Genomic DNA, 23214 nt, shown 5'->3' with positions numbered 1-23214 from the left:
CTGATTAGATATATTAGTGTATATTCCATAATCATGTTATTCTTTCATGATATTCATATATCAGTGAATGTTATGAACATTTTTATTAGGTTCATATAAAATATTTTATGCGAGAGCAATTGTGTTCTGAAGCACAAAAATCTCTAATTCATAATATTTCAAGCTCCAAGGGTTTAAAGTATAGAAAAATTTTACTTTTCCATTTCTTTTAAAATCTAATATAAAATTTTATTCTCCAGACATTTCCAACTAGAATTGGACTTGGGACTAATTCCCTAGGAGAATCTTTTTTCAGGCATTGTATTTGCTATCAGTTAATCTGAGACAATTGCATTTTTTCCTCATTTTATGCCTAGGAGTATAGAACATTTCCAGAAGAGTTTGAAAGAAATTAGGGCTTAATGCTTTCATGACAATAAGAAGAAAATTCACATAGCCTAGATATTTACTGTCTATATTTATTATAGCTTTCACCAGAGGGAAGCATAGCAATGCATAAAACTTACAGTGCTTACTGAGACTTCTTCCATCTCCATTAACAACAACTGTGACTATCAAATTATAATTACACAGTATATAAGTCGTATGAGACTTGAGTTTCTTTATCTCAATTCAGGGGAAGAACATAGAGGTTGACTGTGGAGGATATTGTGAGGAGCCACTGGGATAAGACTGACACCGTAGTAGAACTCAGATTTTCTATGGCAAGCACCTCAATTTTATTGGGTTTTTTTTTTCTTGAGATTTTGAATTTAGTTTATTATTGGGTATTATGCATAAAGATATCGTGAATATAACCAAAAGGAAGTTAGAGAGTTTTTACTTTTGGAAATTCAGAGTGGGAAATTTAGACTAAAGGACAATTACTGACTTTTAAATTGCCAGAAATGAAGTATGACACTTCTCATTTTACAAAACTAGGTTGTAAGTGCTGTTTTGAGTCTTTCCTTATCTAAACTTGATTATTACCTAATTTTTACTTTAATTATGTGTATAAGGAGGGTGAACCAAATCTTATCTTGCTTATATTTAATGAAACTTGATTATTATATAATGTTAAACAATAGATACCTGTATGTAATGATAAATACATCTCATCTTAAAATTTTGATCTATTTACAATTTAAGGTACAAATAATTTTTAACCATATCCAAATGAAATATCAGTTAAATTAAACACATATTTCTTGTGGTATAAACATGGTATATAATTGAAAATACTAAAACACTTGGTTTTTCTGACCCCTTTTTTAAAATTCAAACTCCTCTGTGGCCCTTATCAAGGTTTGTTACCTGAACTTTCTTAGTTGATTAGTTAATACAGCCTTAGTTGTGAAAACTGAAATATGTGAATAAGTGTAATATTTGAATACATGTAACATTTGAATCAGTAAGTGGTGTTGACAAACAAATATAAAAATATTCTTTACTTTGACTTTACAGTGAGTTGTAACTATTTTAAATAAAATTAAAGCTTAATTGTCTCATTTCCCCCTTATTTCTTCTAAATTCTAAGGTCCCATTTTACCCTGTCTTATTCTGGCAGGCTTTAATCCAGTGCGAACAGTTGAAGAATGAACTGGAGAGGCAGACAGAGCGACTTGAGAAAGAGCTTGCATCTCAGCAAGAAAAAAGAACCTTTGAGAAAGAGATGATGAAAAGAGAAATAACAAAAGAAAGAGAGGATATGGGCTCAAAGGTACTTAAGGGTTCAATTTGTTATCCATATTGCAGAAGAAATGTTTGTGGTGATGTAAGTGATGAGTCTACAGGCTGCAATTCTTGAATGATCTTTAAATGTTTAAACCTTTTAAGTAGTCGAGTTGCTTATAACTTAGAGTTCATAAAAATGTTGTATTCTTCAATGTACTTCTCAATAAAAGTTATATTCTATGACCTTTCCAAAGAAAATAATCAATTAGATTTCATGATAGGAAATTGTGAAATTTACTCTAATCCTGTTTGATGCCCTCTGTTTGATGCCCTCTCTGTCAGAGGAGAGCAGGTCCTCTGCAGATATCCAGATTTTGTTTCAACCTTGGTTAAATCAAGGAGAGATGACTCCCCCATTTTATCCCCCACTCCCAAATTAGACTTTAAGAAGATGAAAAACTTGTAAGAAACCAAGTAACCAAAAAAAAAAAAGTGATGATATACTCTATACAAAATAGGTTCTAACAAATTACATGATGAATAATGACTATAACCAGATGAATAAATGGAAGGGAGAAATTAGAGGCAGAAGGAACAGATAACATGAGATGGGCAGTATTTGAAAAACAGGAACAGACTAGAATACAGAGTTTAGTGGAACCTAGCTTTAAAGTTGCTACAGTAGAGTAAAATTGAGCAAGATGTGGTCCGTGAAGTAACCCAAACAACAGTTACATATTTTGTTTTTTCAAAGTAGGCTCACAGCTTATACCCTACATGCTATCTTACAGTATTCCAACATGTGATAATTAACTCATTCACCAAATATCTACTGAGTATCTGCTGTGTGCAAGGCAGTGTGTAAGCCTGAGGCTATATAAAGAGAAAAATCACAAATTCTGCCCAGTGAGTTTTAAGTCTTACAGGTACCTGAGGCAAGGTAAACTCCCTTATTCTCTTATCCTTTTTAAAAAATTGTGCCTGTCAAAACTTACTTATAGGTCAGTCTAACTATCTACCTTCTCTGACCTGGATTAGTGATCTCAGCTGGTGAAGAAAAATCCTATAATCTTGCAGATGACACCACCATACACTTATGGTCTTCAGTGTCCACCATTCTTTTGATGCTTTCTAGCAGTCGTCGTATACATTCTTCTCTCTCCCATTCATTCAGGATTCAACACATATTAATTGGAGGTCCTGGGAATGTGGTAGTCACAAGACTGATGCAGTTCCCTCATGAAGTTTATACACTTGTGGGAGAGGTAGACATTAAACACATACTTCCACAAATGAGTTTTTACCACTGTGATAAAGGCATGAAGGTACAGTATGGAGTACCATGAGAATGTATAACAGGCAAATATGACTTAGTCTGGGCAGTCATGAAAGACTTTCCTAAGAAAGAGATTTTGCAAATGAGGCTCAAAGGAGTTGAATAGGAGTGGCCAGGTGAAGAGTTGAGGGGAAGAGTTTCAGACTAAGGAAAATAACACTCCCAAGGCTCTGAAGCTAGAAAGCATCATACATTCTAGGAATTTAGAGAGGGCTCAGGTGACTGGAACATAGGAAGTAAGGAAGAGAATAGTGGAAGATGAGTTTGGATAAGTATGCAGGGACCAAATCATGAATGGTCTTAAAATCCAAGTGGTGGATTTTAAATGTTATCCAAAAAGTGATGAGAAACCATTGAATGGAGTTAAATTGGGCAGTGTCATGGTACCATTCATATTTGAGAGAAATCATCTGTCAATAGATTTGAAGGGGGACCAGAATAAACCCCTGGAGATCAGGTGGGAGGTAATTATAGTAGTCCAGGTGGGGACTGATGATATCTAAGACCCATTTTTCAAGGACTCTTTCAAATCACTTTTATTCTCCTCGAATTCTCTACCATACCACCTTTCCCCTCATTCTCAGCAGAGAGCTTTACTTACCTAACAAAGTGGATGCCATTAGATGGTAATCACTTCAACTTATTTATTTTCCTCTTCACCTCTGCCTAAAGTAAAACTTCGCCTGTACTGTATCAGAATGGGAGTGGCTTAGTCCTAATCCTTTCCTCTTGCTCTGGATCCCATACTCTTCCACCACCTCAGAGACCTAATTCCATTAGTTCCCCACTCTCTTCTGAATCTTCAACCTTTCCTTCAATTGAGCCTTTTCCTTATCACCAGGAAAATAGTCTCAAATTTCTCTCACCTGTTGAAAGAAACAGTCTTTCATCTAATCCAGTCATTCTCAATCTTGGCTACACAGAAGTTCCAAAACTCTCAATCCGCATCTCAAATGAATTATGGGAGAATAGTTGACGGTAGGGTCCAGGTGTCAGTGTTTTACAAAATTGTCCAGGCGATTCCAGTGTGCATCCAAGGCTGGAAGCCACCTTAGTAATTCCATATCCCTCCTTACTCTTCCCCTTAATAGTCAAGTTTCTTGAAAGATTTGTCCATACATGTTGTCTTCATTTTCTTACTGCTTAGTCACTCTACAGCCCACCGCATTTCAGCTTCTGTGCCTGTAGTCGCTGAAATTACCATCACTATGTTCACTGAAGACCTCCTTGTGCTATTTTTAGTGAATATTTTTTCGTTCTTATTCTCCTTAAAAGGTTCTCTTTCTTTGATTTCTCTAAATCGATACTCCTGATTTGGGAGAATGATGGTGTGTGCCTTTTAGGTTACTCTGAGTTTAAGGTGCCTTTGGGATAATGAAGGAGAAACATCCAGAAAGCACCTTGATAGGAGGGTCTATAGTTTAGCAGAGAGCTTTAGATTTAGGTGTCTGTAGCACTACTGTGGCTTTAATTTCATATATATGGTATTGATTGCTAAATCTTTAGCTCTCTAGTGAGCTCCCAAACCAGCTTCATTTTCCATCTTCCCTCTCGTAGTAGAACTACTAATCACCCATCTGTTTGCCCAACTCAGAAATCTTGCTGTCATCCTTGTCTCCTCCTTCTCCCTCATCCTGTACATCATTAAGTCACCAAGTTCTAGAGATTCAGGCCCCTACCAATTTTACATTGTCCAGTTTCTCCATCCTTCTGCTCTCCATATCTCACCCTTGGATGATTCCGACAACCCCAGCTGGTCTTCTTGCTTTCACTCTCACCCCTTTCTCATCTGTTCTCTTACCTAAAGATCCAAGGATGATCTTTCTAAAATGAACAGTCAATAGGTCAGTCTCTTGCTTTAAAATCCATTCATGTCTCTCTCTAACCCCTTGGATAAAATTTAGGTTCTTTTACTATAGTGTAGAGATTCTACATTTTTCTTCCACTCTTTGGTTCTCCGGTCTCATCTCCCTTCTCCTTTCTTCCTGTATAACCACCATAGTGATCTACTTGCACTTCCTCAAATGTGCAGACATGCCAATCTGCCATACTATTTTCTCATTTCAGGCTTTTGCAGGGCTTTGCCCCTCCCGTTCCGTCCCTGCACCCCCCACCACCATTGCCTAGAGGAATCTTCCTCTGCCCTCTCTGACTGATCCTTCAGAGTTTTTGATACCACTTCTTCTCACAGTCTCCCAATGATGAATTTCCGTGAGCCCCTCCTATGGGCTTCTATAACTAAATTTATTGCAATCTTATTGAATTATCTCCCCGAATTTACTATGATTCCCTTGCATGTAATCGTTTGTTAACATCCTCATTGCCTTATTGCCACATTCCTCCCACATAAAATGTGCTCAATATGTATTTATTGAATGAATACAAGTGGAAGGAAGAAGGCCCCTTGCCACTGGAAAGGCATGACTGAAATACCAAGAGTTCAGAGAAGCAGAACAGATTTCTGCCTGCAAGAGATCGTGGAAAACCTTGTGGAGAAGGTGGCATTTTAACCGAGCTTCAAAAAAATAGGATTTAGAAATGCAGAGTGTGAGGGAGATATACCGACATGAATAAGGTGTGGAGGAAGGTAAAAGTTTCGAGCTGAGCTTAGTGTGTGAGAGAGAGAGAAGGGGGTCAAGAGCAAAGATCAGCTACCATTCATGCCTAGGAGACTTTTTTCCTGGGTTGTTTAGTGAACACTTTTGCTTTGCTGAGTAGTTCTACTATGTAAAAATATGTTGATGAGAATTCCTGATAAGAAGAAATAAAGGAAGTCTGAAGTATGCCAGGGAATATTCCAGGGGCTTTTATGTATAACTTTCTTAAACTGATAATTATTTCGTGAATAAAAGTGGCAACAGGAGTACATTTCTGAGTCTGAGTCCTTTTTTTTTTTTTTTTGGCCCCCAGTAAGCCTTATTTGACATTTAATCTCAAGATCCTGCCCTAAATAAAGATGTATGAATAGAGAGCTGAAAGTGATCCTAGCACTGAAGCAAGTACTCTCACAGGAAATGGCAGAAAGAAACTTTGAAGTAGAAGGATTTAGTGTTGAATCCAATTTGACCTTAATGTGACCTTTAAAAATTCATTTAACCTCTGCAGATTTTACAGTAGTAAATAACGGGAGTTGATCTATCCACAGAATTGATAGGCTCAAATAAGAATGTTTTGAAAGTACCTAATATAATACCTGGCTTAAAGTAGACATTTAACAAATTTTAGCTTGCAGCTGTTATTCTCACTCTAGTGAAAGAGAGAATTCGCACTATTGGGTAGACTTCTTGGACCTTTGTGTTAGTAAAAGGAGACATTTTAATATAGAGTCCAGCTTTACTTTTTATTTATTAGCTTAAATGGACTTGGGAAAATTACTTAGTTTTCATTCTTTCAACTGAAAGTTAATCCAATACATTCCTTTCCCAAGGGAATTAAAAGAGAAAATTATCACACTGCCTAGCACAGGAAGTTAATTTAATAGGGAGTCTGAACAATTAATCATAACATTGTAAGTTCTCATGGTTAGTGCTGGAGCAAGCGACCCTGCTTTCCTAGTGGTGGGAATGCTCGTGAGACTTGATTTTCTTTCTTTTTATTATTTTTCTTCTTTCCTTTCTTCTTACTGCTTTAAAATTTTCATTTGTGTGGGAAGCTGTAGGAGAGCAGATGCCTTCTACCTAGACAGATTTTGCATCATTCCCCCATGAACAGTACTTGCTGTGAGTTTGCCTGTTGACATCAGTAATGGTCTTTGGTTGCACTAAGCCACTAAGTTTGTTAGTTCAGTCAGTCCTTCAATCATCTATTTATTGAATGCCACCTGTGGTTTTGAATTTTCTCAGTTGGCTCCCTTGATAATAGCCCATTGCTAGAATCCTTAATTCTTGTACCTTTTTTATGAGGAATGCCAGTTTATACAACATTCAGTACACTAGGGACTGCTTTAGTATAGAGATTTCTATCAAGCTCTCCCATCCTGGGTGTCCTTGTCTCTTGCTTGCCCCTGTCAAAGTTTAAAGGACTTACCTGATGTCAACACCCTGGACATCCAGCAGTGTTGCAGCTGTCTGTGTTACTTCTGCTTCTGCAACAGATGTGGATGGAGAAGCTCCTGCAGTGTAATGTTGACTTCCAGATGGTGGGCATGGGGAAAAAGAAGGTGTGACAACAGGAGGGGAGGCCTCGAGAAGTGGGTGACAGAAGGGAGCAGACAGGTAGTGGGCCGAGGAAAGAAGTGACGGGTGGCAGAGGGAGGGAATCATGTGGAAGGTGTACAATTTGTTACATGCTATAGAAACTGACTTAGAATTTACCATTAGCAAAATAAATGTTTGCACATTTACTTTCAAAAGAACCACACAATATTAATATGTTTACCATAAGATCCACATAAATAAGTAATATATGATTTTTAGTAGCTGGTAATTAAAGTTTATTGTTGTTGTATGGTTCCAGGAAACCTGGAATTACATATTCATAATATGGTTCATAATACTCATGAACTTGAATTTTTAAATTAAGGAAATTCAATTAATATTTTTGATTTGTTACATTTAATTTCTTTGGACCTTTAATTTTTGTTTCAGTTTGTAATATGCATAAGGATAGTTCGTAGCTTGGTATTAGTAAAAGTAATTTTAAGTGCAAATTAGATTTGTGGCTAATCTCTTGATGATGAGAAGGACATGTAAACAACTGTAAGTTAAATGTACAGTTTTCCACAATCCCCAGCAAAGTTAATTAAAACATCTACCATCTAAATTAGAAAATAGCTGCTAGGGCTCATTATTTTCATATTGTCATTTTAGTTAGCTGACAAAGGCAATCTTGAGTTTTATTACAAAATTTATTTATTGATTTCAGTTGTAAAACTGAATTCACACCCGTGTTAGTGTACAATGGTAGATTTCAAATATTATTTCAAATCTGTTATCAGTTTTTGTTTTAGCTGGTTAAAAACTGATAGCTATCCCTGCATGTTTTGATCTGGGGCAAGGTAGCATTTCTTCATTACTTTAAAACTGCTAATAAAAATGAGAAATTAATAGCCTAGAAAAGTTTGACTTATCAGAGCGGAGTAGAATGTAATTGCAAACCAAAAACTATACAGGTTATATCTAAGGTCTAGAAAGCGTTTCTAACCCTGGGAAGAAAAACTAAGAACCTAATATCCATAGAGTCCCTCAGAAAAGCCATTTATTCTAATGATTCATTCACTCATCAAACATACCTCTTCAGGAATATGCTCTTGAGGAACTTCTAGTCTAATGAGTAAACAGACAACTAAAAACAGTGTGCTGTGTTAAGTACTGTGCATGTAATAATTTTAGTTGATAAATAATATACCAAGAAAATTTGAAATATATTTTAACATGGAGGATAAATTCAGCACCTTTATTTTTATGACTACCATAGTACAAAATTACTAAGATTAACTTAGTGTTTTTTAAAAATACTAGTTTATATTCTTACTGAATTTTTCAGATATTAGGCTTATCTATATAAAGTGGTTAGAAATTCTTAAAGGACATAAACTTTGGTATTCTTACAGGTTTAGTATAGCATATGGAAGTTTCTCAATAAATGTCTGCTAATTGATTCTATTTTTAATATTTAAAAAGCATGATGACTATAGTTAACAATACTGTATTGTATATTTGAAAGTTGCTAAGAGAGTAAATCTTAAAAGTTCCTACCACTAGAAAAAAAAGAAAAGTAATTATGTGAGGTCAAGGGAGACAGATGAATTGAGAATGCAGAGCAATGGAGATACCCAATCCACAGAGAAATGACTTACAGAGAGAGCCCAGTGGCCATGCTGAGACTCTATTAATTCAAGGTATTTTAAATATTTATTTTGTCAAATGACATTATCATTTAGAAGTTTTACTTCCTCTTACAGATGTTGACACTATCTCAGAATATTGCCCAACTGGAGGCCCAGGTGGAAAAGGTTACAAGAGAAAAGATTTCAGCTGTTAACCAACTAGAGGAAATTCAAAACCAGCTTGCTTCCCAGGAAATGGATATCACAAAGGTACAAAGAGAGATTTTTAGTTTACTAATTACTTAAATATTTTATTTTGAAACTTTTTCCTAGTGTACAAAGCTCAGAAGTCTAGAGTAGAAAAATTTCATTTCGGGATAATAAAGGTCCACATAATGGTCATTCAGCAAACATTTGCTTATTATCCGCAGACCCTTTTCTGGGTGCTGCAAATACAAAGATGAATTAGACATAAATAATGTCCTCAAGGAGCCTAAGGGTTAAATTGCTGAGACAGACTTGTAAATAAGCAAGTTTTATTACTTTAATTATTGAATATTTGATAAAACTTATATTTCTAAATTAGTCAACTAGGAGTAATTTTTTTTGCCAGAGATAGCATAAGTTTGGTCTTCACAATAATACTAAAAGACATATATTTATTTACAACATGAAAAGTGTGTGTAACAAAAAATTCTCCACCTCTCATTCCTTTCAGACCTGTTCTCTAAAATCAAGATTCTAATACTACAATCTCTTATTCTATTGGTCCTTAAATTTATACTTTACACTGTGGTATCACAGTGTCTGCACTATGAGCATCACACACTTGCGAACCAAGAACTAAAATGCTTAATGGTCTTAGCTGGCTAAGCTACATGGTGGGGAGGGCTAGTTAGGGAGTTTGGGATTGACAAAAAAAGGAAAAAACTGGATATCACTATATTGTACATCTGTAACATATAATATTATGCATCAATTATATATCAATTTAAAAAAAGCACTAGAAGTCTATGTAGATTTCAGTAATCATTGCTTTAAAACTAACTAAATATGGACGTGCATGATGTAACAAATCAATTTTTCACCAATACATAAACAGATAATTTTGTTAAAATGCATACCCATTTCATACTGCATTTTACTTCTCAACATATTTTGCTAAATTTTGACACATTTTTAATACCATTATTGCTTTATAACTCAGTAGTTTAAATTAACTTCAATATATATTAGGAAAGGAAGCCTATTTTTTCATGTTTTTCCCTTGAATTTATATAGCTCTTCATTTGCTTTCTAAAATTCAAGCTAGCTGATGTAGAAGCTTAAAATATCATATTTGCCAATTTAATTGATGTGTTTGTGTGGAGGTAGGGGTAGAAGTAAAGGAAATGGTGCAGGAAATTGTTAACCTGGATTGATAGGTAAAAGCTATGATGAGGATTTTGAGAGGAGAGAACTTTCTGTTGAAATATGGTACAGTAAAGAATGAATACTGTCTTTAGAACTGTCCAAAAAAGACTCAAGCATCAGAGGAGTGCCTTAAGGTTGCTTCCAACCCTGTGATAATATAATTCTAGTTAAATTTAATTTGTTGATTTATTTTAGATGAAATTTAAGTGTTATGGATAAACTAAGCAAATGCATTTTAAACTGAAATTAGTGAGGCAAGGAAACTTTAAAAATAAAATTAAGGGATAAAATCATTTAAAATAGGACCTAATGCTTAGATATTTATTATATATAATAATTTTGTACTGGTGTTGGGTTTTAAACACCATGGTTGTGTAATTGTTATGTTCTGGTATTATAATTTGGATTTTTAAATTTTATTCATATCTGTAAATCAGGTTGGAATAGTGAAGAAAGTCAATTAAGGCTCCTCTAATTTTTGAATTTTATTTAGCTTTAACTAGTAACTTTGTGAATTACTAATATTTTTGAAATGGGAAGGAGCAACTCTCACACATTAAAAATATTTGAATTTCAAATACAATTTTTAGTAATTTTATTCTTTTTTTAGCTTTTTGAGGGTCACTGGGGGAGAAGCTTACTAACTTTTTCTTCGTCTTGTCACTATAATTTTTGAACACAGATTATTTTTAAAGTATTTTTTATTTGAACATTGGAAATTCATATAGGTTTTATAAGAGTCTAATATTTCAGTAATGATTAAACTAATTTCTAAAATTCTGACGATCATTTTTTGGAGAACTATCAAAATTGCAAAGTCTCAAGCAGGTATAGCCATTGGGTGCTACATGATTTTTAAAAACTTGTATTTGTAGCTTAGAAGCAGACTTAGAAAATGTGTGTATTGATGTGTGTGTGTGTATTGATCTCTCTACAAGTTCTGTTATCTCAAAAGTTCATAACTTCTTTATTTAGATTTATCTGCTAATTACATTTTCCAAATGTATTTATCTGTCTGTAGATGCCCTGGATTGAAAAAAAAAAGATTGTATAAAGGATGATACGTAATTTTAAGATATTGTGTGTGTTTAACGATATATTAAAGTCATTTCATTTACATGTATATTTTCCTTTTATGTTGAATGCCATAGTTTAAGCAGAGTGGGCTTAGTTGCAATCTATGACTTTTAACTTTCTTATCTTAAATACATAGTATTGTACATGGTAAAATTGACATAATCTACAAAGCCTGTGGTAAATACTGGCTGGGTACTACTCTATATCTAAATATTAATAATATAGTCTATTAGCAGAGAGAAGTTTCCTTTATAAATTTCTTTAAATAAAAGCATACCTGATAAAGAGTTGAAAGGAAAATTTTTAATATAGAGTGTCTATTTAACCATGACAATTTGAATGAATAATAACATAGCTTAATATTTTAATTAATAATTTTACCTTGTTAAAAGTGAGATGATAGTGTATTTTGGATGATACTATGCCATTGAAACTATTATTTTACATGAAAAATCTTGTATATATTACTTAAATTCCCTGGTTGTGTATTTCTTTATCTGTAATTTGAAATTGTAAGACAATAGTATCCGATATCACCTCCACATCTTAACAGAATATATTGAATATGCTAATAGAAAATGCCATTCTTAGACAAGTTCTATTGTATTTTATTTATATGACCTCTAGGGGGCACCATAAGATCTAATTGCAGGCATTGCCTGGTAGATTCCAGCAGCTATTGATCTAGTTTTTGTAATCTAACAGGTGTGTGGAGAAATGCGCTATCAACTGAATAAAACCATAATGGAGAAGGATGAGTCAGAAAAGGAGCACAGAGAGTACAGAACAAAAACTAAAAGGGATCTTGAAATTAAAGATCAGGTAAGATTTGATACAAGCATAACTGCAGCAATTAAAAGACATAACTAATGATTTTTTCTGAAATTGTTGTGGTTTTGTTCCTAAGTCATTTATTTCTGTTATATTGTTTCTAACTAATGGAATGATCCAATTTATACTATTAAAAGAATTTCATCTACAGTTGCCTAAAATTATCACCTTTCACATGAAATTGTGAGAATACAACTGCATGCATATGAAATTCCAATCTGACAGGTCATAAATATACATTTGGATATGTGTATCTATTACTTACAAAAGTAAAAAAAAAATGTTCTAATGCACATTTTGAACCTAAAATATATGTACATAAAGTTCTTGAAAGATGCCAACTTGAATCCAATTTTAAGTGGAGAAGTATAAAATTTGTGAGATGAGATGAGTTGATATGTAAATATGTCAATCAAATTGATTGTTGGCAGAGTGAAACCAGCTTTAACTAAGATAACCATGAATACGTTTGCTCAGGAACCCTAAATACAGTAAAACTGGAAATGTTAGGGGAAAATGCCACTTACTTCAGTTTCAGTTCAAACAGATGTTTTGCATTTAGGTAGATACTTCAATTTTAATTGACAACGTGGATAAAGTTTTTAGAGAGGCAGTTCTAATAGGCTGATTTTTGACTTTCTAATTCTGTTATAGTGCAGAACACTGAAAGCTTTCATTCTTTATTTTCAGAGAAAGCAGGTTGATAAATCTATTCAATTAAAATAAGACTGAGTTCTCAGTGTCATTATTTTAAAGAAATTGCTATGATTTAAAAGTGGGTAACCCTAAGTAAATTTTTTTGAAATATATTTCTAAGTTAAACACTTTCTACCATATTTTCCAACATATTTCCCTTTCAATCCAATCAACTGTCTATGCAAATGATGCAAAGACAATTGGGAAAAGTATTGAAAATGAAAGGGATAATGAAATTTAGTACAAAAAGTTTTTCAACTTGTAGCTGAAATCCCTGGCACTAAATTAAAATCTAAACAACCAAAGTCAAATTCTGCTTCTGTTTCACTATATTGAAAGTGTTCCAATGAGTTTTAAATTTTCAGAAGAATTTTCATTATTAACATGTACAAATAATGAAACTATTAATGTTTCATTCCATCCAGTTGGGGGCGTGCCTGATAGTGGAATTAAAAATCCTTTCTAGGATTACCAACCAACACAGAACTTTCTTTTTCTGATGTGTTATGACTTTTTAAAAAAGGTATCATATTGTCATGTTCACTAGTGTTATTATCTACCTTTTCTGTTATTCTGTAGCATCTGCTAGCATAACATTTTGGACTAACTGGAAAAATATGCTAAGTTATTTAAAAATTGCATTTTAGTATTCTAGAGAGAAAAAACACTATAGGAACAATAAGATTATAATATCCTTTGTAAATGAATAACGTGTAAAAATATTTGTCTTTTAGCACTATATCTGATTTTAAGTAACCACTAATGATGTGGAGACTAAAGGTGCAGGATTTTAAAAGGAGCAGTTTTCATTTGTAAATAGTTCCTGCTAAATAGTGAAACATTAACAATTTTTATAATGATTTTAGTGTCAGATAGAGATGTGCCTTTTTAGGACATCAGAAACTTAGGAATAAAACCTCTGAACAGTTTTACAAGATGTTTGTGATGTGATGTGCTCACTAGTATTTTTTCTTGGAGAGAATTTGAGGAAATCTTATAGGTACTTTTTGTTACTATTTTGTATTGAATAGACAGTTTCAAAAAAAAAAAAAAGAAAGTAGTGGTGTCTCATTCCATGGATGATCTGGAGTAGCAAAGCAGCAATTGTTCTTTGGTCTTTCAGCCATGACCTGACCTTCTGTCTTTAGGACTGAAGAGCTACTTTGCTTGGCCACCATCTGCACTCAGGAGAGAAATTTACATTTAACTTTTAAAAGCTGGGCTTGTTGAAGGTTTATCTGAAATACCTATAATAATATAAAACATAGTTTACTTTTAAAGTGTTACATATCATGCAATTCAGAATAACAAGAAGACTATCTCTATGTTTACAAAAAAGGGTGTTCCTTGTAATATTGTTGTTTTATTTATATTTTGTTAATCTGGCCTCTTGATACATTTTTAAAGTTGTTGGGAAACTGTCAGATTGGAATGTGGTGAGAACAAGAGCTTTTTTGATGTATACAAAGTAGGGCAAATGGTTGACCACCATAATCATTTTCCTTGTGACCCAAGCCTTGACTCTGGCATAATTAGGAGGAAAGGTTAGGAGAGTAACAATGGCAATCTCTTCCTCCCATTTTCTCCTTTTCCTTTTTTTTTTTTTATTTATTGTGTTAGGAACTGATGGGCAGATTATCCTTCCCATCAGTTCCTTTGTATCTCTTCAATTTAAAGAGCTCCTGACAGCCTCAGAGGAAGCTTCTTGCACCAAAAAAAAAAAAAAAAAAAAAAATTGATATGAAGGAGAATGAAAAATCTGTGCCCTGATTTTAATAGAAAGTTTTTGTAGGCAACAGATATACATGTATACACACTCCATTATGGGAATTTAAAGTTTAAAAACATGTATAAAGGTAAAGAGACTCTTATAGTAAATTTCCACGTCTCCGTCTCCTAGGCTCCTCATTTTTGCCAATCCTATTCCGTCAACCTCACATTTTTTCTCTCCGTCATCTTCATTGTCATCTTCTTTGTTATCTTTGTCATCCTTTTCTTCTCCATCTTCTCTTCTTCCTCTTCTGTCTTCTTCCTCTCTTCTGCTTTTGCTGAAGTGTGGAAAGCAGATCTGAGACATTATGTTTTCACCTATAAATACTTCAGTGTGCATCTATGAAAGATTTTTTTTATAGTCACTACATCATCATCACATCTAACAATATAACAATAATTCTTTTTTCTTTTATTTATTAATTTTTATTGGAGTACAGTTGCTTTACAATGTTGTGTTAGTTTCTGCTGTACAGCAGAGTGAGTCAGTTATATGTGTACATATATCCCCTCTTTTTTAGATTTCCTTCCCATTTAGGTTACCACAGAGTACTGAGTAGAGTGAGTAACTTCTCATTATCTATTTTATACATAGTAGTCTATATATGTCAATCCCAATCTCCCAATTCATCCCATCCACACACCCCCCCCCCCCACCACCGGTATCCATATGTTTGTTCTTTATGTGTCTCTATTTTTGCCTTGCAAATAAGTTCATCTGCACCATTTTTCTAGATTCCACATATAAGTGATAGTATACGATGTTTGTTTTTCTCTTTCTGACTTTCTTCACTCTGTATAACAGTCTCTAGGTCTACCCATGAGAGGAAACTTTTTCTTTACACACTAGACAAATTGCTGCTCAATTGGAATCAACCTGTATCGCTGCTGTGAGATAATAGTTTAAATATATGAGAACCACGGCTCTGCCCCTTCCTAGCTGTCTACCTCAGCTTCTATTTGCGGGAACCTCAGGGGTGTTATAACAGGCCACTTCCTAACTGGGTGACTCTGAGCAGGTGACTTTTTTTTTTAAAGACTTTTTATTTATTTTTGGCTGCATTGGGTCTTCGTTGCTTTGTGTGGGCTTTCTCTAGTTGTAGTGAACAGGGGCTACTCTTCACTGCGGAGCTTGGGCTTCTCATTGTGAGGGCTTCTCTTGTGGAGCATGGTCTCTAGGTGCATGGGCTTCAGTAGTTACAGTGTGTGGGCTCAGTAGTTGTGGCACACAGGCTCAGAGTGCAGGCCCAGTAGTTGTGGCACACAGGCTTAGTTGCTCCACTGCATGTGGGATCTCCTGGACCAGGGCTCAAACCCATGTCCCCTGCAACAATAATTCTTCAATATCATATAATGCCCAACCCATATTCAAATTTTCTGACCATCTCTACAATATTTGTTTTACAGTTTATTCAAATCAGGAAAACATGTTTTTGTGTGTTAGAGTGTTATAGTATTACCTTCCTTAATAGGAAATAAAGGGAAATGTTAGAAAAATTTCAACTTTGTCTGTTGTTATCAGTAAATTTCATGCATAATGTTTTGATTGTGCCTTATATTTATAAGGTACCTTATCATCATTCTAAGGAAATATAAATTAATCCTGTAGCAAACTCTCTGAAGGAAATGGCTACACAGCAGCAACCCCAATCATCATATTCTGAAATGAGCCCCTTAGTCTGAAATCCAAAATACATAATTAATTTCAGAGCCTTACATTTAAGATTTAGGAAGGCTGCAGGAAGCCTGTTATTACGCTGGCAGTACAAAGGTTAGCTGAGTCTGAAATGAGTGATGCATAAGTGGAATTTTCTGTTAGCTTCCATCTTGGTAGATGAGCCTCAGAAGATGATTCTTTACAGCCCCTAATCTTTGATCAGGGCCTAGTACAAAATGAAAATACAGGGCCCTTTGTTCAAAAAGCAGGAAAAAAGTGATGTTAAAGGTACTAAATGATAAAACATTTTCCCTTCTCCTGCAGTCAGCCTTTCCTCTCTCTCTCTCTCTCTCTCTTCCTCTACCCTTCTCCTTCTTCCTCCCGCCGTCTGCATGTCATGGTGTTTTTATTTGCTATTTAATGTCTGACTTCCTCCAACGCAGGGATACTCATGGCCACAGGGAGGGAATGCAGACCCCCATAGGTGCCACATGACTGAATATGCAGATGGATCCATGGTTTCCGGGTTCTCCATGCCACCAGCCACAGAACCTATACACCATGCCCTAGTGGGGAGGGGAGAGAGTCAATCTTCTCCATCCTAATGTGGTCAACTGGGCAACCCACTAGAGATTGCAGCCCCCACACAAGGACACACTTGGTACTGGAATCAGGGTGGGCAGAGGCTCCACACTGAGTACACTGAGTGTGTTGTGGTGCTGCCAGGCAGGAGCAGGGATGGTCAACTCCATGTCCTATCCTTGGATGTTAGGGTTGTACATACTCAACCCAGCCTTTCCCAGGCTCACATCCAGGCTCCCACCAGAGGTAAAGGATAACAGTAGGACACATGCATCCTCCTAACACTGCTGTGACCTGGTCCCACCCAAGGTGGAGAGCAGCAAGGTCCCAAAGCAGGGGCTGGGAAGAGGAAGCTGGAAGGGAACAAGTGTCTGAGCATTGCTCCAGGGCTGCCATGAGGCAGTGGAGAGACAAGAACACAGATGTGAATGGGGCTTCTGTTGTACCATTAGACAAATGGTATATAAACACATAAATTCCAGTATAAAACACAAATTCCAATATCAAATCACTGAGGATTTTAAGACGTTGACCACAGAGCATTAAACTGCAAGTTCAGGGCCCTTCTGAACACAGGGCCATATATGAGCACACTGATCACCTGCCCATGAAGCCACCATGGCTATGGGGATAGGCAGACAGAGATTTGGTGTGCTAATGCACATACGTACACTCCTGTTTACATATGCAGATATGAATGCGTGTTTAACATGTGCAGGTGTCCTGTATCTGTGAAAGAGGGCTGGCCAACTACAGCCCATGGGCCAAATCTGACCTGCAGTCTGTTTTTACAAATAAAATTGTAGTAGAGCACAGCGACACATTTGGTTTGTTGTTGTTGTTTTGGGGGGCTGCATTGGGTCTTCGTTGCTGTGCACAGGCTTTTCTTTAGTTGTGGCAAGCAGGGGCTACTCTTAATTGCGGCACACTGGCTTCTCATTGCAGTGGATTCTCTTATTGCGGAGCACAGGCTCTAGAGCCCCTGGCTTCAGTAGTTGCGGTACGTGGGCTCTAGGGCACATGGGCTCAGTAGATGTGGCACATTGACTTAGTTGCTCTGCGGCATGTGGGGTTTTCCAGGACCAGGGTTTGAACCCGTGTGCCCTGCATTGGCAGGCGGATTCTTAACCACTGTACCACCAGGGAAGTCCAACACTCATTTATTAATGTATTGTCTATGGCTGCTTTCCTGCTGCAAAGGCAGAGTTGAGAAGTTGTGGCAGAGACTCCATAGCCCACCACAACTGAAATACTTACTATCTGAGCCTCTACAGAAAAAGCTTGCCAACCCCTGCCCTTAGTATAAAGATAAAATTTTAAGTTTTCCCTGCCCTACTAAAATGTAGAGCCTTGAGACTGAAGACTTCTGAATCTGAAATTATAACTTAATGGTTTTAGAGTATTTTGCAATATAGAAAATGTGCCTGATCCCTGGTCTCTTAATCATCTAATGGCATAAGCAGCTATGTGACTGCTTATAGTTTTATTATCTTATTAGTGGCACATGGCTTAGTAATGGCTTGGATGAGAATACAAATTTTTATAAGTAAATAAATTGTTCTATATTACAAAATTTTTAGGTTGCTTCATTTTTTTCAGAGATAAGAAGACTTATCAGTATTGTGTAAGTTATAACTTTGTAGTTGTGGCTAATATTGAATTGAAGTTACAAATTACCTGAATGGGGTAATCAAAGCAAATATTTAAGGGTAGAGCACATATACGAAAGAAATGGATCAGAAAATTTTGGCTAGAAAATTAGCGCAGGAAAGGATTTGAGGGTTGCTCATATCTACAGCAGCAGGACTCCACACTTTAGTGCTGACGTTAAAAAATATGGACTGTATCAACACAGTTATTTCATAAGTTCAACTGAGTTAACGAGACTGTTGGGAGTAGTACATCTATTTTGTATGGCTTTGTGTAAAGATGAAAAGAAGCCCTACGCGTCCTAAAGGTAAGTCCTACTTAAGGCCAGAGGAATAAAAGTAATAAAGAAAAGCTGAAGAATTGTACCCTTCCACTTGGAGAAGACTGAAACATTGCTTCACTGTCTTTAAAGATTTGACACATCATTTCAAGGAGAAAGTTAAACACCTGTTCTTGATCTTTAGTATGGAAAGAATAAGGACAGAGAGATTTAATCACAACAACTGGAAAACACAGCAGCCTGAAATAAAAACTTTCTGACAGTGAGAAGATTGAAATAAATTGCTGCAGCAGGCCATGGAAATTTCTTCCCTGAAATTTTTAGTTTTAAACAGTAGCAGTAATATGCTTTACCCAAAGACCCAGCTAATGGACCTCTGAGGTCCATTGTCTTTTATTTGATTCTGAAAATATCCTAAGAATATTTCATTGTATGTGTTAAAGTGGCTGGTAGTGGTATTTGTCTTCTACTCGTAATGTAGCACCTACAGATTAAAGTAAAATCCTTTTCGACTCTGTTCTCTCTTATGTGTCTGTAGTGCTGTATACTCTCTTCAGAAGGCTTTTGGGGAGTATATTGGAGATAATGATGGCTTCTGAGAGCTAGACTTCAGGACTATCCAACTATCACCTGCGGTCTCACTTCTATCTCTAAAAAATGACTGGGATTGGGCCACTTGGGCATGCCGTTAGTACATGTAATCACTTGGTCCTGGTGATGACAGAATTGCTCTCCAGTGTTCTTCACACCCTCTTTCAGTGCTGGAGGCTTAGCACATCCCTTTCCCGGCTCCTCACACAGACTACAGCCATTCAAGAGGGCTTGGCCTGCCCAGACCAGAGCACTAGGCACTGTGGGGTAATAACTAGAAGACCCAGGTCCTGCCCTTAGGGGGTTTATATTCTAGTTTAAGAGACAGAGTACACATTTGAACATGCCTTAAAAATACTTGCAAAGTAGCATATCGACAAGTGCAAATTAATGTAGTGTGAACTTCATGCTGGCTACAGCCCATGAGAGGGAGAATCTGGTTCCATGTGTGTGATGCAATAAAGCTTTTTTTTTTTTTAAATAGTGTCTTCTGTAAGTATGCCCTAAAGCATTGTTCAGCATACTTAGATAAATTTGTGTTCTTATCACAGCCTAACCAAAAATTCTGAGAAAATTCTTCACCCTGGCATATGTCTAATTAATCAGCTTCTTTTGTTCTTGTGCTGCATGATGCTTGAATGGGACAAATAGGATTAGGTAAATAATTTAAAATATCTCCATTTAATAAACTATTAGCAACTTATTTTTGTAAAACACCATTTAAAGTTAATTTCTTCATTTAAAATTATAATTATGTTGGTAAGGTCAGAAAATTAGCAGTAAAAAAGTGAGTTTGGTTTTTTTGAACAAAGAAACAGTTCCAAATCAATCCAGTGAATAATACCAATTTGCAGATCCTTGGGCATTTAGCATTAGTAACTTTAATAATGATTTGGGCAGTGGTTTCAGGTGGCATTGTATGTGTATCTCATTCATAGAAACACCATAGAAATTCATATGCTCAAAAAAGTCATTTGATTTTCCAACAAAGATGATAATGCTATTCACCACAGTGATATGTTTTTAAAAATCAAATGTATAAGCGAAACAATATATATATGAAACTAGCATTATAGGGCTATTTAGAGATAAAGGCACAAATAAGAAACAAAACAAGCCCTTTTAAAAATAGTATGCCTATGGGATAAACATTTAGAAATAAATGTTTGCCTTTGGATAAGAATATAAAACTATGAAGTGAAGTCAAGAAATATTTTTGTGCTTTAAGGAAGTCATAAGATTCATCAACTATTGGTCCTAAAGAAATACAATTTTTGCTCTATTTCAATTTCAGTGGATGATACATATTTTGGTCCTTAAAAATTTTTTGGATGCTTATTTTGACTTTAAAAGTTGACCCAAACTTCTAACCTGACAGATTATCTTCTCTGATTACCAAGTGTGCAATTCTGGTGACTACCAGGTGGCATCAGTTCTTTGAATATGTTTCCATGCAGGCAGGCAAAATGAGTGATATTAGACATAGGACAGCTACAGATGCTTTTCTTTAATAATCCAGAAATACTAGTACCAATATCCAGTATAAATATTACTGATTACTACATATGTATACATTTAAAAACAATATTTATTGTATAAACATAGGCACACTCACAGAAGCCAGTAATTCCATCACCCAGCAAAACAAATTGTTTTCATTTTTGTTTTACCTTCCACTTTTTGTCCATATGCATATATAATATTTTCAAGTAGTAAACATAGCCTAGATATAATTTTGGTTTTTACTTTTTTCACTTAACAATACCTTAAACATTTTATGTCATATTTTGAAGAGAACAGATACTATTATAAATTTAGAATCCCTTTGCCCTAAACGTCACTTGTTTCTTTAATTCAACAACCATATATTGCATGCACTATGTTGGCCTAGAATGAACTTCTTAAAAAAGGGAGTATGTAAGACAGGTTTGCAAATATAAATATATGTGAAAGAACATGGCAACTATCATTAGCAAACTACAAAAGGATATGGTGATTTAGGAGGAGAGAGGACAAAGCTTGAAGGCTGGTAAGGATGTTACCCACCATAGATGGGAGACAAAGGCATTTAGGTTGGAAGACTGCAGCTTCAGCAAAGGAATGGGGATGGGCATGCAGGGAAAGAAGGAGGTGTTTGTTCAAGGAATGTATGTGTTTTTTGATTGCCTAGCATACTTGTATCACTGACCTCAGTATCCCAAGTGCCTCGTCTTTTGTAAAAGATTGCCCATAGAAGGCTTCTGTAAGGTTCAGAATCCCAGTATAATTGCCTGCTTATAACATGCTGCATATCCTACAGTTAGGCACAGAAGTCATATTATATTTTGGGAATATTTGTGTAAGTTTTCATTTCCTTTGTAGTGTTTTCTATGTAATTAGACATAGAATTTTCAAATTTCAGATGACATACAACAAAAGTCATTTTAATAACAGTATTAGAATCGAATAGGATTTGTTCTCTAGAAATAAAAGAATTGACAGTTACCTTAACGATTTGTAGAAGATTTCCACATGACTAATAATGGAAGGTAAAACACAGAGTGTACAGGGTTCTATTTTACCTATGGACTGTGAGTCCAAAGACTTGACTTCTTTATTTGACTTTTCAGCTAACCTCCTGAGCAAACCTCTCAGAGCCTCATTTTCTCTCTCAGTGAAGTGAAAAACTTGGATAAGTGAAAGCTGAGGTTTTCTTTATGTCTAAATGCCTGTGTTTCCAGAAGCATAGGAAACATTTCTCTGCTATTCTCAATTATGAATTAAGTATGAGTAAAATTACATGGAGTCTCAAGTGTCATTCCAAATTTCCCAGTTATTCACTCTGATTTTATAAAAATGACTTCTTTTACAATAAGAATGACATTTTACTGTCATCAATTTTAGATTATATTCTTTACATTATGATGAATAATAGAACAATAAAATGTCTAGCCTTTTAAACGGTTGAATTTAATTACAAGAGAGACACCATTTAATCTGCAATAAGGATTAAAGTCCTACTCTGAATTAAGAATGAAATTCTATTGGAAAGATTTTAGGCAACAGCAAACTGCCCAAGATAATATTTTGGAGGAGTAGTCACTTTTCAGGAAACCTGCAAAATTAAATACCCTCAGTCAGAGTTTCATACCTGTGTGAACCCATGATCCCCAGGAATAAATCGGTAACTCCTTTGGAGAATCATGGCATTAATAGTTAATGCTTTCACTTTCAGTTTTTACTTGGTGCTCTCATATATACAGCCATGGAATGAAATGCTGTGGCAATTCTGGATCTGGATAACCCAGAATATGATCATATTTTTTGTATTTTGATTTTTTAACCATCAGAATAAGAACAGATTTGTAATTCTCTTTGAGATTTCACAGATCCCTGACATATTCCCTTGATCCTCATTGGAGTCCAGTGTGAGAGGCTGCCCTGGACAGATTCTAGATGTAACTGCAGGCTGCTCATGACTATTAATAAATTACAAGTTGTTTAGATTTTCATGTTACTATTCTTAAGAGATGGTCAAGGTAATTTAACCCTTTTTGGTGTTAACATCTGTATTTAAGTGGATCACTTACACTAACATTTAGATTTTAGGGAAAAGGCAAAAAAGCAGCAGTGTCCTTATTTCTGTCCTGCTTTCTGACTTCCCTGAGAATTTGCGGCATTCTCTGTGGAGAATAGAAACTTCTTTTCTGTATAGAATCTCTCTACTTACAACTGAAGTTCTGATATTCATTCATATACATCCTCTCTTTCTCTCTTCTTCCCTTCCACCCCCTGTCCCCCACTCCCTGCCCTTGATAATAAAACATGCAAGTAATAGCATTAGCTAGCCTGCACAAGTCACAAGTCAACTGTGGTTGAAAGTTCCCCATAAAGTACAAAGGAATGCTCATGTCTTAGAGAGAGTGGCAGCC

General features: G+C 35.4%; 1 protein-coding gene across 13 annotated transcripts in view; it reads left to right on the top strand.

Moving 5' to 3' along the window:
• The window catches only part of SDCCAG8 (SHH signaling and ciliogenesis regulator SDCCAG8), a 250152-nt gene that overhangs the window by 63320 nt on the left and 163618 nt on the right, over positions 1–23214 (top strand). For all 13 annotated transcript variants that reach the window (XR_009052717.1, XR_009052716.1, XR_009052718.1 and 10 more), the window contains 3 exons: positions 1547–1699; positions 8892–9026; positions 11952–12068. Coding sequence is in view for 7 of the 13 variants with exons in the window: in XM_057728148.1 (XP_057584131.1) it covers positions 1547–1699; positions 8892–9026; positions 11952–12068 (405 nt within the window). In the remaining 6 variants the exon portion in view is untranslated. The remainder of the gene's footprint in view (positions 1–1546; positions 1700–8891; positions 9027–11951; positions 12069–23214) is intronic.

This window comes from Hippopotamus amphibius, chromosome 3 (assembly GCF_030028045.1).
Source record: "Hippopotamus amphibius kiboko isolate mHipAmp2 chromosome 3, mHipAmp2.hap2, whole genome shotgun sequence".
Lineage (NCBI taxonomy): Eukaryota > Metazoa > Chordata > Mammalia > Artiodactyla > Hippopotamidae > Hippopotamus > Hippopotamus amphibius.
This window is presented reverse-complemented; position numbering and strand designations above follow the sequence as displayed.